The 12,610-nt window shown below is 34.0% G+C and overlaps 3 protein-coding genes across 3 annotated transcripts; 1 reads left to right on the top strand and 2 right to left on the bottom strand.

Moving 5' to 3' along the window:
- Positions 1-861: 861 nt before the first annotated feature.
- LOC125192213 (BRISC complex subunit Abro1-like protein) lies at positions 862-3,187 on the bottom strand. The gene is made up of 3 exons (XM_048089731.2): positions 2,246-3,187; positions 2,046-2,113; positions 862-1,060 (listed from the first exon to the last, which is right to left on the bottom strand). Exons 1-2 carry the CDS (start codon positions 3,071-3,073, stop codon positions 2,066-2,068), a joined length of 876 nt encoding a protein of 291 aa, XP_047945688.1. The 5' UTR covers positions 3,074-3,187; the 3' UTR covers positions 862-1,060; positions 2,046-2,065.
- Positions 3,188-4,859: 1,672 nt separating this feature from the next.
- On the bottom strand, positions 4,860-5,882 carry LOC125197506 (PRA1 family protein B4). Its single transcript, XM_048096262.2, has one exon. It carries the CDS (start codon positions 5,818-5,820, stop codon positions 5,194-5,196), a length of 627 nt encoding a protein of 208 aa, XP_047952219.1. The 5' UTR covers positions 5,821-5,882; the 3' UTR covers positions 4,860-5,193.
- Positions 5,883-9,841: 3,959 nt separating this feature from the next.
- LOC125193148 (NAD(P)-linked oxidoreductase superfamily protein) lies at positions 9,842-12,375 on the top strand. The gene is made up of 8 exons (XM_048090892.2): positions 9,842-10,004; positions 11,004-11,054; positions 11,182-11,255; positions 11,337-11,424; positions 11,514-11,720; positions 11,790-11,861; positions 11,933-12,148; positions 12,221-12,375. Exons 1-8 carry the CDS (start codon positions 9,864-9,866, stop codon positions 12,308-12,310), a joined length of 939 nt encoding a protein of 312 aa, XP_047946849.1. The 5' UTR covers positions 9,842-9,863; the 3' UTR covers positions 12,311-12,375.
- The last annotated feature ends 235 nt before the right edge of the window (positions 12,376-12,610 follow it).

Below are 12,610 nucleotides of genomic sequence, written 5' to 3'. Positions count from 1 at the left end.
AATAGATCATATAACACGATTTATTCTGAAATAAATATGCATCTAATGTAAGGCTAATATAATTTTCGTTTATTAATTTGAAAACAATCAAAATGACTAAAAATTTCAACAAAAATACTCCTATATAGAATTTTTAGTCAATTTCATAATATTCAATTACAAACAATTATAACAACCGAACGAAGGCTAAATAGAATAGCTCCTATTTTTCCATCATGAGTATTATTTTTCTGTACTTTTTCAATTTAGCTGAATATTATATTAAATAACAAAAATTAATAGTTTTAATCAATATTTATAGTGTCCATGAATTAATAGTTTTAATTAAAAAATTTATTGATATTTAAATATCAAAATTTAAAATTTAATTTTATAAATTAAATCTAATATTGAAATGAAGAAACAAAGTGAAGGATGACAAAAGGGAAGAAGAATGATAATTTTGAAATAATATCAGATTTAGTCTATAACTGCAATAATATCAGATTTAAAATGTTAAAAGTGTAAAAAGACCAAATTGCCCAAACCCCCCAAAATTCCTCAAAAGGGCATTTTCGTCTCGAAACAGTACAAAAAGACCATTTTTGATATTAACCCATAGTTCAGAGACCATTTTTGAAGTTCACTCTTTTTTTCTTCTTTTTTTTTTTTTTTTGGGGACGGAGGGACTACCATTTAAGCATGAAGATAAATAATACGAACAGAAAATAGCCGCTCACAGATTTCATTTCACATGCAAATGATGAGACAATATGAAAATTGTCTCCACTTAGATATGCTATGTCAGATGAAATATAGACCATCTACCATTCACAATTTACACAAAAATGCCTAAATTACCAGTGAATGCACATCCAGCAGTACATCAAATACGCACTAATATTTTGATTTTCTGATTTAAATCACAGAATTCAAGTACATTACAGAAACACCATGATTAACATACATTTAAAGGGGAGCAGAGACAGGTAAGAGTTTCATCCAGGGTGGTCCAAAAGCAAGCAGCAACAATAGACACACTTCAACAGAAGGTTCATCCTCCTTGAGTTTCCCAGGCAATCTTCAAAACCCACCAAAGAAAGATCAGTTAAACATACGTGAGGACAATCTAGATTTAAAAAAAAAACATAACATTTGTAGTACAAACAAGATTGGCGCGAGAATCAAAACTTCAGACAACCGTATAATAATTCATTGCGGTTAGATTTCAGCCTTCTTTGGGAAGACAAATTAACACGAAAGAGATGTAATAAGAGATTTTTGGATGTGGATGTACGAACTACAAGTTTGATTTTGACATGTTTCCAAGCACATATAATCTCTTAGGTAAAGATAGAAGCAATTCATGCAAAGAGGTAAACTATTTCACATGAAGCTAATGCTTGATCAGCAAACTTCCAAGTGGATAGAGCAACTTAATATCCTTCGACTCAACAACCAAATAATTACTGTTCTGAAGACGGGCTTCCAACCGTCTCAAAGTTAAGGTGTGCTCCTTAATTAGATGCACCCACAGAAGCTGTTGGAAACACATTATGATTGTATGAAACTAAAATCAAGATTAAATCTAAGATAATGCGAGTGATTCATCCCAATATATTTTCATTACCATAATTTCTGCGGAAAACATACTGAATGTTTACTTATATGGAGTACTACTTCTTCCGTCCCTTAAAAATAGAAACTATTTCCATTTTGGGCCATCCTTTAAAAATTGAAACGTTTGAATCTTTCTATTTTAGGACGCGAACCCCGCAATCCACTAACACTACTTCCACTACCTTTTCTCTTCCTCTCTCTTACTTTACCAATTGTGCATTAAAACTCTTGCTATTTCAAAATTTCTATTTTTCGAGGACGGAGGTAGTAGTATTATCCTAAGTATCCACAAGTCACAACGCAACAAAATAGAAAAAAACATTTCCATTAGAATACCACCCTACTAGTTTAGTACTACTATTATGTGAAAGCAATAACTCTGATAAAGAGCAAAAACATACACAAAGAAAGAAGCTGAAATCATAAGTTAAACTCACTACAATTACCTCAACTATGAAAACAGGTCTCATTCCAAACCAGCAACTCTGCTCCTCAATCTCATATTACGATTCTCCTGCACAACATAAAACCCCTAAATTATATCAAACACCATTCCCAAGCCATCAAAAATGTTTACTCGGCTCACATTTCAGTAGCTTGACATCAAAATTGAATGCAAAAACTAAATTATCATCTGTATTGTAACCTGATCAAGAACTTTAGCATTCGAGTGCTCCACCAATTTCGACAAGGTATCAATCTTGGCCAGCATTTTATCATACAAATCCTCCATCTCCGCCGTGTATGCCGCCTCAGAGCTCATCAATTTACTCACCCGCCCAATTTCAAACCCTTCCGCGCACAAATCCAGCTGTTTCTGATTCCTCAATTGATCACGCTTCCCAGCCAAACTCTCATCAATTTCATCCTCCACCATCGCATTCGGACCCTTCAAATCGCTATTCATCATCGGAAGCTGCAAATTAGGGCTGAACGAATCATACTGCGACCTAAACGAGGGCCCGATGTTGACAATCGACAAGCTTTTAGGATCGAAGGAGCCGCCTCTGAATTGAAACGCCTTGTATTCGTGTGTGTGGATCAGCTGATCGTGAAATGGCGTGGTGATTAGGAGGAAGAGAGAAGGGGAAAGGGAGAGGGTTGAATTTTGGGGGGTAATTGCGAGGAGGGGGGAGGAGGAGAGAGAGAGGGAGGCGGTGGAGTCGTTCAGGGAGGGGCGGAGAGGGGTTTTGCGACGGGCGGAGAACCAGCCGAGAAGGCAGGTGGAGGAGGAGGGCGGCGGTGGCGGGAGAGGGAGATGGGAGGGGAGAGAGAGGAAGGAGGTGATGGTGGTGATGAGAAGTGAGGTGGGAGCGGTGGAGGTGGGGTGGTCGGAAAGGGGATTTGAGGTGGAGACGGCGGCGTGGCCGAAGAGATACCCGTGGGAGTCGCCGACGGCGGAGGAGGCGCGGTGGAGAAGGGAGGCTAGACAGGCGCCGGAAATTTGGATCTTGTCGATCGGAAAATCGTCCATTTTTGGTTGCTCAAACAAAATTACTGAAGATTTAGGGCTCAAAGAATTGCTGAAAAGAATTTACTAGACATATTAAATTTTAAATTTGGTCGTCGGAGTAAAATTGCTTTTTAATAATGTATACTCAAAATGAATTTGAGTGTAAAGTATAAAAGTTGAAGATTGATAATTACTTTATAAATGGAAGCAGCTTAAATAATAAAATACATTTCTTTTCTTATTTTGATTACAAGCTTTACTGCTTTACTGCTTCAGCACAAATAATAACTTGCATAGGACAAAAATAACTGAAAGCAATTTTGATAATAAAAAATTCAAAACCATATTTGTTCGTCAGGATTTTATAATTTGATACCTTAATTTTTAAAATTCAGTCTCTGTTTCACTTTTTAATTAACTTGAAAAGTAATAAGAATTCTGAAAATAAGGAGGGTAGTATAATTTTCCACGATTTGAATTTCTAATTTTTGTTAAATATTTCTTTTAAATTTTGTTAATTTTGTTTATTTTATATAACTATTACTATTATTATGTTATAAATTAATATTTAAATTTATTTTACTAAAATTTAAAGTTGTGAATCTGGTCATCTTCAAATGCTTATAACATTATAATCCAAAATTAAGACCAAATCTACACCTTTAGATTTTAAAATGAGTGGATGAAATTAAATCTTACGAATTTCAATAAATCGTAAATAAAATATCAATAAAGGGGTAAGATCGTCATTTTGTTACCATATCATAATTTTCGTATATTTTTAAATTAACAAATATCAACACAATGACATGAAAATATCAATACAGATTTATTGAGAGAGATACGTAAATTTAAAGTTTTAGGATAATTTTAATAAGAGAGAATTGACATTAATACCCTTTAGTTTTAATTAATAATTATTTAAATTTAAAATATAAATCATTTGGCATTATCCTAATCTAATAGTGAGAATTGGTTATGATTTTGGATGGATAATTAGCAATTGATCATCTCCCATGAATCATAAGTACATCACTATAACTATAACTAAATATAATTATAATTATAATTACATTATATAGTTGTTATTATCATTATTATAATACTAATAACTGCTAATTTACTAAATAAACAGTATAATATAATTACTTAAAATTTTGAATCATACTATAATATAAAATATTACTGTAAACATTTTTATAAATTAATCACTAATCAAGATAGTCTTATTGAAATTTTGAAATTATGTATTATATTGAATTATAATATTAACAAAATAATGATAATTATTATTAAAAACAATATTTTTAATCATTAATTTATTAAAAATTATTATTATAATTTTGAAGTTATTGTTTATATAATTTTTATTTATTAATATTAATGAAAAATTCAATTATGATATTTTTAGTTTAGTGTTTAAATTAAACATAAAATTCAAAATTTTGATAATTTTTTCTAAACATGGGAAAGTAATGTTGTTAGTAACTATATTCTCATAAAGACAAATGAATGAAACATATTCCTTATCGATAAGTATTTGAGCCACGTATCTGTACGATGATGATCACAAAGAGAGGTGATCATTACTCCCAAGGAATTTGTATTCCCTCTGTTTTGCAGTAGAGGAGATGTTTCTTTTCGGCACTCAATTTAAGAAAAATTGCGTTAAGTGAGTTGGGTAAATGAATAATAGTAGGAAATAAAAAAGGTAGAAAGATGAAGATAAAGTAAGAGAGTAAAATAAGTGAGAAGAAATTATTGATTTTTACTAAAACGGAAAATGATTCCACTAACTGAGAATGTACTAAAGTGACAAAAATGACTTCACTGCTATATGAAATTGGAAGTAGTACAGAACATAAAAAACGATCATAAAAACATGTATTTAGAAGAATTCTAGAGTCATCATCTCACCAAATCCCATTATATGACGAATCAATGTACAAAGCTCATTAGGAGAGTTTCTAGAATCATGTGCACAACAATCACTCGGCCAACAAACATCTTGGATATATATTAAATCCCATGCAAATGATCCAAATTTAATTCATAACATATGTGGATCGATCTAGAAAGTAAATTAAAAAACAAATAAATTTGCTTTGACGATGATGAGAAGAAAATAAAGCATTTAATTGTCAAGCCCTAGAGGCGATGGGTGGCTGAGGAGCGGGAGCGGCGCCACCGGCGAGGAAGGAGAGTAGGCTGGGCACCCTGACGATGGGCTCCGCTTCGTCGAGGAACAGATCCTCCGGAACACGGAAAGCACCATGCAGGAGAACAACGCTGAGACCGACCATGAGCGCCGAGACGAGCACGTATCCGACGCTGGTTAAGAAGAGAACAACAACGGTGCACAATATGAGCGAGAAGAGCACCGCGCGATCGGAGAATTGGCGGCCGAAAAGGGCGATGGGAGGATCCGACGGTTGGCGGAAGATGTAGAGGAAGAGCCAGGCGGCGAGGAGGGCAGAGAGGAGGAGGAGAGACAGAGGATTCGTCAGGAGAGATACCGCCAGCACGGTGGTCACGATCATGAGGTAGTTGGTGCGGAAATAGCCGTAGTTTTTGCGGAGGCGTTGGTTTGCCTCGCTGAACGATTCTGGCTTCGCGAAGCCCGTCCGATCAGCGAGCTCCGACCAATGACGGCGCTCCGAGAGGCCGGAGTTGATCGTCTGGGAGATGCGGGAAAATAGAGCGCCCAAGGCCGAGGTGGTGGAGGAGGAGGAGGATTGTTGATCGACGGCAGAAGGAATTGCTGCCATTTTGTTTCAGATTAATAAAAATGAATTATAAACAACGTTTGTTTCGATATGATCATGATCATCTATTGGATGCTTTGACTTTTCCACTTTCTTTGGGTCGTGGCCGTTGTGCTTGTAACAATATTTCCTTTTTATAGCTATCTTTTTTTCTATCAATAAATTTATGTGGCTACCCTTTCATATTCCATTCTTAATTATTCATAATTCAATTTTTATTTTGATTTTGTATTATATTATACTGCCTTCATCCCCAATTAAAAGATATATGTGTGTATTCTCAAGCATATGTTTTTAAGAAAATGGAATTTTGGTTATTAAATAAAGAGAGAGAATGATAGAAAGTAAAAATGATTTTTAAAGAGAAAACTAAAGTTTATCAAAATAAATTTTCTGATTTTAAGGAATAGACAAAGATAGAAATATTCCATTCGTCCGTGAAATAAGGTCTCATTTTGCTATTTAGGGGTGTCAGCGATTCAAAGTCTCATTTACCTTTTGCATTCAAGTAAATGGACACAACATTCATCTAACACATTACACTCATATTCTATTATAAAATCAATATATTAGAGTGGAGTCCACATTCCACTAACTTATTTTTCCACTTTTCTTCCCAAAAGTCAAAAACAATTTCTTAAAACTCGAGCCAAGTCAAAATGAGACTATAAATGGTGGACGGAGGGAGTAGTTTCTATTTTAAAGAACATAGGTAATATACTACTCCCTTTGTTCCATCCTAATAGATGCGTTTCATTTCCTACACTCGTTTTAGAAAAATAAACATAAATAGTTCAATTGAGGTAAAAGTAAAGTAAGCATGATTCAACAATGCACTAATTATGCACATTTTCATCAAGCCATCAAATCAAAGCATCAAGTTAAGCTCAAACAAAGGTAAAAGATGTTTTTATCATTGACAAATTCAATCTAATATGTCTATAAACATGCGTGTTTCTAAAATTCTCCAAGTAATGCTCATGACAGATTCACATCGGATTTTATTGAAAACAAAAACAAACAAAACTAAAACTAACAAAATTAAGCACAAAAACAACTAAACTAACGGTCCACCACTTCATCCCCTCAAACTTATTCAAAACTACGTGAAGAATAAGTTTGATAAGTTGGTAGGGACATGAGTAAACTAGAAAGCCAGTAAAACATACCTCAAGAATCGTTGGGCACGAAAAGGATTAACTGGCAGATCCAGCGGGTCGCTACGATGAACTCAGTGGACCGTTGTGTGTGCATTAGATGAACAAAAACTCTTCATCGAGCTGCTAACTTCAGTCAGTATGTTTGTGAATTCTCAAAAATGGAAATAAAATAAAAATTTAATTAAAACAAAACTAAAAATGAAAAAAAAATGATACCAATGTTGGGTTGCCTTTCAACAAGAGCTTGGTTTACGTCTATAGCTTGACGTTCTTTGGAGTCCATTTTGGGAATTATTTTGAGATGCCTTTGTACCTACAATTTCGCAATATGAGCACAGAATGAAGAAAAATTTGTGGTAAGGATCAGCTACTACCTTTTTGATTAAACATCTCCTAATACACCAACAAAATATTGACGTGTGGACACTATTTAAATTTTTTTTAAAAATACAATCACTCCAATACAATCCAACTCAAACACGCCTCTCTACCTCTTCTTCCCCCAAAACTTGAAAAAAGAATTCGAACCCTCACGGCGGCTCACGATTATGTTCCACCATTGAATCTATCTCTTTCCTTTTCCTCATAAATTTCCAGCCACTATTAAATCTCTCTCTTGCCTCATGATTTTGAAGAATTGCAACAATATGATGTGTTCCACCATTGAATCTCTCTCTTTCCCTTTCCTCATAAATTCCCAGCCACCATTAATCTCTCTCTTGCCTGATGATTTTGAAGAATTGCAACAACATGAACTGCATTGATGGTTTGTACTACTAATGTGGAGGATTTAATTCATGGTTATAAAATGCACAAATAAGAACACATATGAAAGAATAAAATGGAGATTGTCGACTCATTATTTCACGTCAAGGGAGATCGTCGCCGCCGAACTTGAAGACGCCGGATTTTGGTTTTCCGGTTAAAATAACTAAAATGAGGGAGATTAGAGGTAGAGAAAGAAGGGGGTGTTTGGTGTGGGTTGGATTTTGAGTGATTATATTTTTTTAATTTTTTAAATAGTTTCACATGTCAATATTTTATTGGTGTATTAGGAGATGTTTTATCAAAGGTATTAGCTGATCCTTACCGGAAAACTTGTAGTAGGATACAACATATAATATTTGACAATCCCCCAAACTTAAATCAAACCAAGGCTTACAAATGAATTAAACATGCAAGACCAACTAATCTACCTTGATTCAAAAATCATCCATCGTCATGATCTCTGTCCCCCAATTAATTTCAAGAATTTCCAACAAAAGACCAAGATCATGCAAAACAATTTAAGTCTTAGATATACACAAGTCATGCAAGATAAAATAGCCCACAATGCTATAAACATGAAATATGTGTATCAACAATTAAGTCAAATTGGTATTCAAATTTCATCCACAAGAATTAAGCATATTCAAACACACCCAACAATTAATGAAAGTTCAATGAATCCAACTCACAAATTCACCATGATTAAAACACAATTAAATTATCTCCATCAAACTCCTATTCAAACTACCAATTACTATAACGACAACAAAGTCATTCAATGAAAGAATTCGAACAATGCTCAGAAATTAAATTTAAATGTTTGAGAAACATCTTATAAATTTATAAACAAATATCAATGCGATAAAATTACCTTTCTCGTCTTGGGTTAAAATGGAATTGTAAAGTTTATTGTATACAAACAATTCTATTCATTCAAAATGCACGAAATATGTTTTAATGTACACCAATCCTAACATTTAGATGGTATTAAAGGATAAAAAAATGAAAAAATGGATAGAATTATATCTAATAACCGATATTTTTTTTAATAGAGGTTAAATTTGAACTAAAGTAATATTTTTTTATTTAAAAAAAAGGGGTAATACTCCCTCCGTCCATAAAAAATAGAGCACAATCACCATTTTTGGCCGTCCACAAAAAATAGAGCACAATCATTTATGGAAAGTTTTCAACAAATAATAACCATACACATCATTCCACAAACACTACTTCTCACTTACTTTTTCTCATTTTCTCTTACTTTTTTTCCTTTTCTCTTACTTTACTAATTTTACATTAAAACGGTAAAATCCGTACCATATACAAATTGCTTTATTTTTTTTGGACGGAGGGAGTATATTTTTTCCAATTGTAGGGGGCAGTGGGCATGACGCGACATAAGATTGGCCTACTAGGGACGTGTGGAGGGAAACCCCCCTCCATCCCTTGCCTTCGTGACCCTCGCAACAAGTCCTGCCCCATATGGTCTCCCAGAACTTTACCCCTATTGTTAATGCCCTAAGTTAGAAAAATCGTACTTTAATGTTCAAATAATTGCTTTTTAAATTTATTACTACTACAATCAAATATTTATTATTATTCAACTTTTATCCCAATAAAAATCAATGAGTATTATTTCTCCGTCTAAAGTTTAAAATACAAGAATGTGTAGTTAGAGTTGTTTGTTTTTTTATTTCATTGAAAAGGGAAAATTTGGATTTGAATTTTAAACCTATTTTTTAAAATAAAGGTTGCACGATTTGGTAATCCCCAAATGGATTAGTGTTAGTTTTGCTCTAAGCTTCTATGGTGTACATTTTACGTCTCATTCATATATCATTTTTGTAACTCGTAATTTCTATTTTAATTACTTTACTAGAATTTGTGCATTGGAAATATATATAGAGCAATGGAATATAGAAGAATTTCAGTTCCACCGACTAATATATATTTTGTAAGTTAATTATAAAGAAAAGTAGACGATGAGTTGTTGTTGATAGAGAAACGTGTCCCAGAATTAGCAGAGGTGTGGTTCAACGTGTCAACGCATATTGAAAGAAAATGGAAGGTATATAAGTTGAGAAAGTTAGAAGAGTGAAACATGAATATAAATATATAATGGCGCAAGCTACGTTTAGCGGAGACGGTGAAAAGATGGAAACATTTAGGTTGGTGAGTGGGCATCTCATCCCTGCCGTCGGACTCGGCACTTGGAAATCTCAATCTCCTCGACTTTCTGTTCAAACTGCTCTTCTTCAGGTCACATTTTCCCATCTTTGAAGTTTTTAGTTTCACTTAGGACACGATATGAATATTTGATATGAACACACGTGAAATTATGTTCAATGGTTTTGGATTGAGAGGCTTGGATCTTTATCAGATTGATCCGATAAAAATCTGATGATTTTGGATTGAATCGGTTTAGATTTGAATGACTCATTAAGATTTAATATTATTTTCAGAATATTGCTTTTTCATCCACTAGAAAATGGTTTTGATTTTTATTTTTGTTTGTCCACTAACATTACTCACCTATTAAAAAATGGGAAGTTACTCCCAATTTATTACTTACTCCCTCTGTCTTAAAGAATATGCACACAGATTTTAACGTAAAACTGATAAAGGAAGAGAGGTAAAGAGAAAAAATAATTAAAATATTCTTAAGTGAAGAATGAGTCTTACTTTATGAATTTTTAAAATTAGAAAGTGTCTATTCTTATAGGACGGACTAAAAAAGAAATAGTCCATATACTTATGGGACGGACTAAAAAGAAAATAGTGCATATTCTTGTGGGACGGAAGGAGTATGTTTTATTTTTCTTACTTACTTTATCCATATTTTATTTTTCTTTTAATCGTATTATATCGTGTCGCATCAATCGAGTATAATTGTACCCTTAACGTTAAGATCGAAAATTTTCGAGACGGTACAAACATGCATGAAGTTAATAAGTTTGGATTAAGCCTTATTGGGTTTGGTCCTTGTCTTATCGACCCACCCAACAAGAACCTAATGATTTTGGGTTGGTCAATATCAGTTGACTTGATAATGATCTAAACCGCACGATTTGTTCTGAAATACGATAATTTAAAATTTTAGTACATTTACTCTATTTGTTTATCTAAGTAATGATACATAGTTTGTTTTGGATAAAATTTTTCATTATATGTATACACTTTGAGTAAATGTTCCTAGGAAATTAGAATTTTAATTGAAAATGGAAGTGACATGATATTATTCTATATATGGGGTTGCAGGCTGGTTGCAGGCATGTTGAAACCGCAGCCCAATATGGAGTTCAAATAGAGGTGGGTAGCTATCTTAATGATTTATATTAGTATTAATTTTAGTTCAAATAGAGGTGGGTAGCTAACTTGATGATTTATATTTATATTTATTTTAATCTTGACATGCAAAAATCTTATTCATAAATAGGTGGGTGAAGGAGTTAAGGCAGCCATACATGCTGGAGTAGAGAGAAAGCATTTGTTTATCACATCCAAGATATGGTATATATACATATCTTCAAGTTCAACTTTAATTGATAACTAATCTTGATACTAAAACTGTGTGATTAATTGGTATGGTAGGTGTACTGATTTAGTAGCCGAAAGAGTGGGGCCCGCATTTTTGCGAACACTTGAAGAATTGCAGCTTGAATACCTTGATCTCTATCTTGTAATTTGATAATAGTAGTCTTATTTTTTCCATTTTCTATAATCGAGATGTAATACTGAAATTGATAGAATTTTTTGTTGGTTTTCAAGATTCATTGGCCGTTTAGGTTGAGAGAGGGGGCGAGCAAACCGCCCCGAGGGGACGATGTATTGGAGTTGGACATGGAAGGAGTTTGGCGGGAAATGGAGAAATTGGTGGTGGAGGGTTTTGTGAGGGATATTGGAGTTTGCAATTTCACCCTTAAGAAATTGGATAAGCTATTGAGTTTTGCTAAGATCAAGCCTTCAGTTTGTGAGGTGAGATTTGGGAGAGTGAAAAAATAATGATGTTTTAGAAGATTAGTGCTGAAATGGTGGTGAGTGCAGATGGAGATGCATCCGGGTTGGCGCAACGACAAGATGCTGGAGGCTTGTAAGAAAAACGGCATCCATGTCACGGTAATAATAATGCTTGTTTGATGTGTTTCTAACGAATAGACTTAAAAGGCGGGGGTGTGTGTATGGTGTAGACCTACTCGCCTATGGAGGCTGAGCACGATCCGGTGGTGGATAGACTAGCGAAGAAGCTAAACAAGAGTCCGGGACAGGTGCTTGCTAAATGGGCTATTCAAAGAGGGACTAGCACTATTATTCCAAAATCCGATACAATTCATGAGAATCTCCATGTGTTTCAATGGGAGATACCATCCGAAGACTTCCATGCCCTTTCTACTATTCATCACCAGGTTCGTGTCGTGTTCGTGTTTTGGTGTGTGATATAACTTAATTTGTATATCAACTCCTATTTTGTTTTATAGAAACGAGTGTTGGATGGTGAAGACCTCTTCGTCAACAAGACCGAAGGGCCCCTTAGGAGCATTGCCGATGTATGGGACCACGAGGATTGAATATGTAATGCATGCCTACAATAAAATGTACTCCTCCTTTCTTGAATAAATGATGCCCTTTGCTATTTTGGATTACATTTATAGACATTGACGATGATTAATTAATTTATATACTATCACATATTTACCAAGGGGTGTATTCAGATTAATGTTTAAAAATATGTTAAAAAGGAAAACTAATCTCATCCATTGATTAGGTGTGATCTGATGGTTGATATGGAAGGGTGTATTCAGATTAATGTTTAAAAATCTGTTAAAAAGGAAAACTAATCTCATCCATTGATTAGGTGTGATCTGATG

Source organism: Salvia hispanica, chromosome 4, assembly GCF_029641045.1.
Source record: "Salvia hispanica isolate PSC_SH4W2 chromosome 4, Shi_PSC_v1, whole genome shotgun sequence".
Lineage (NCBI taxonomy): Eukaryota > Viridiplantae > Streptophyta > Magnoliopsida > Lamiales > Lamiaceae > Salvia > Salvia hispanica.
The sequence above is the reverse complement of the archived record's forward strand: the minus strand, read 5'-3'. Positions and strand labels throughout refer to the sequence as shown.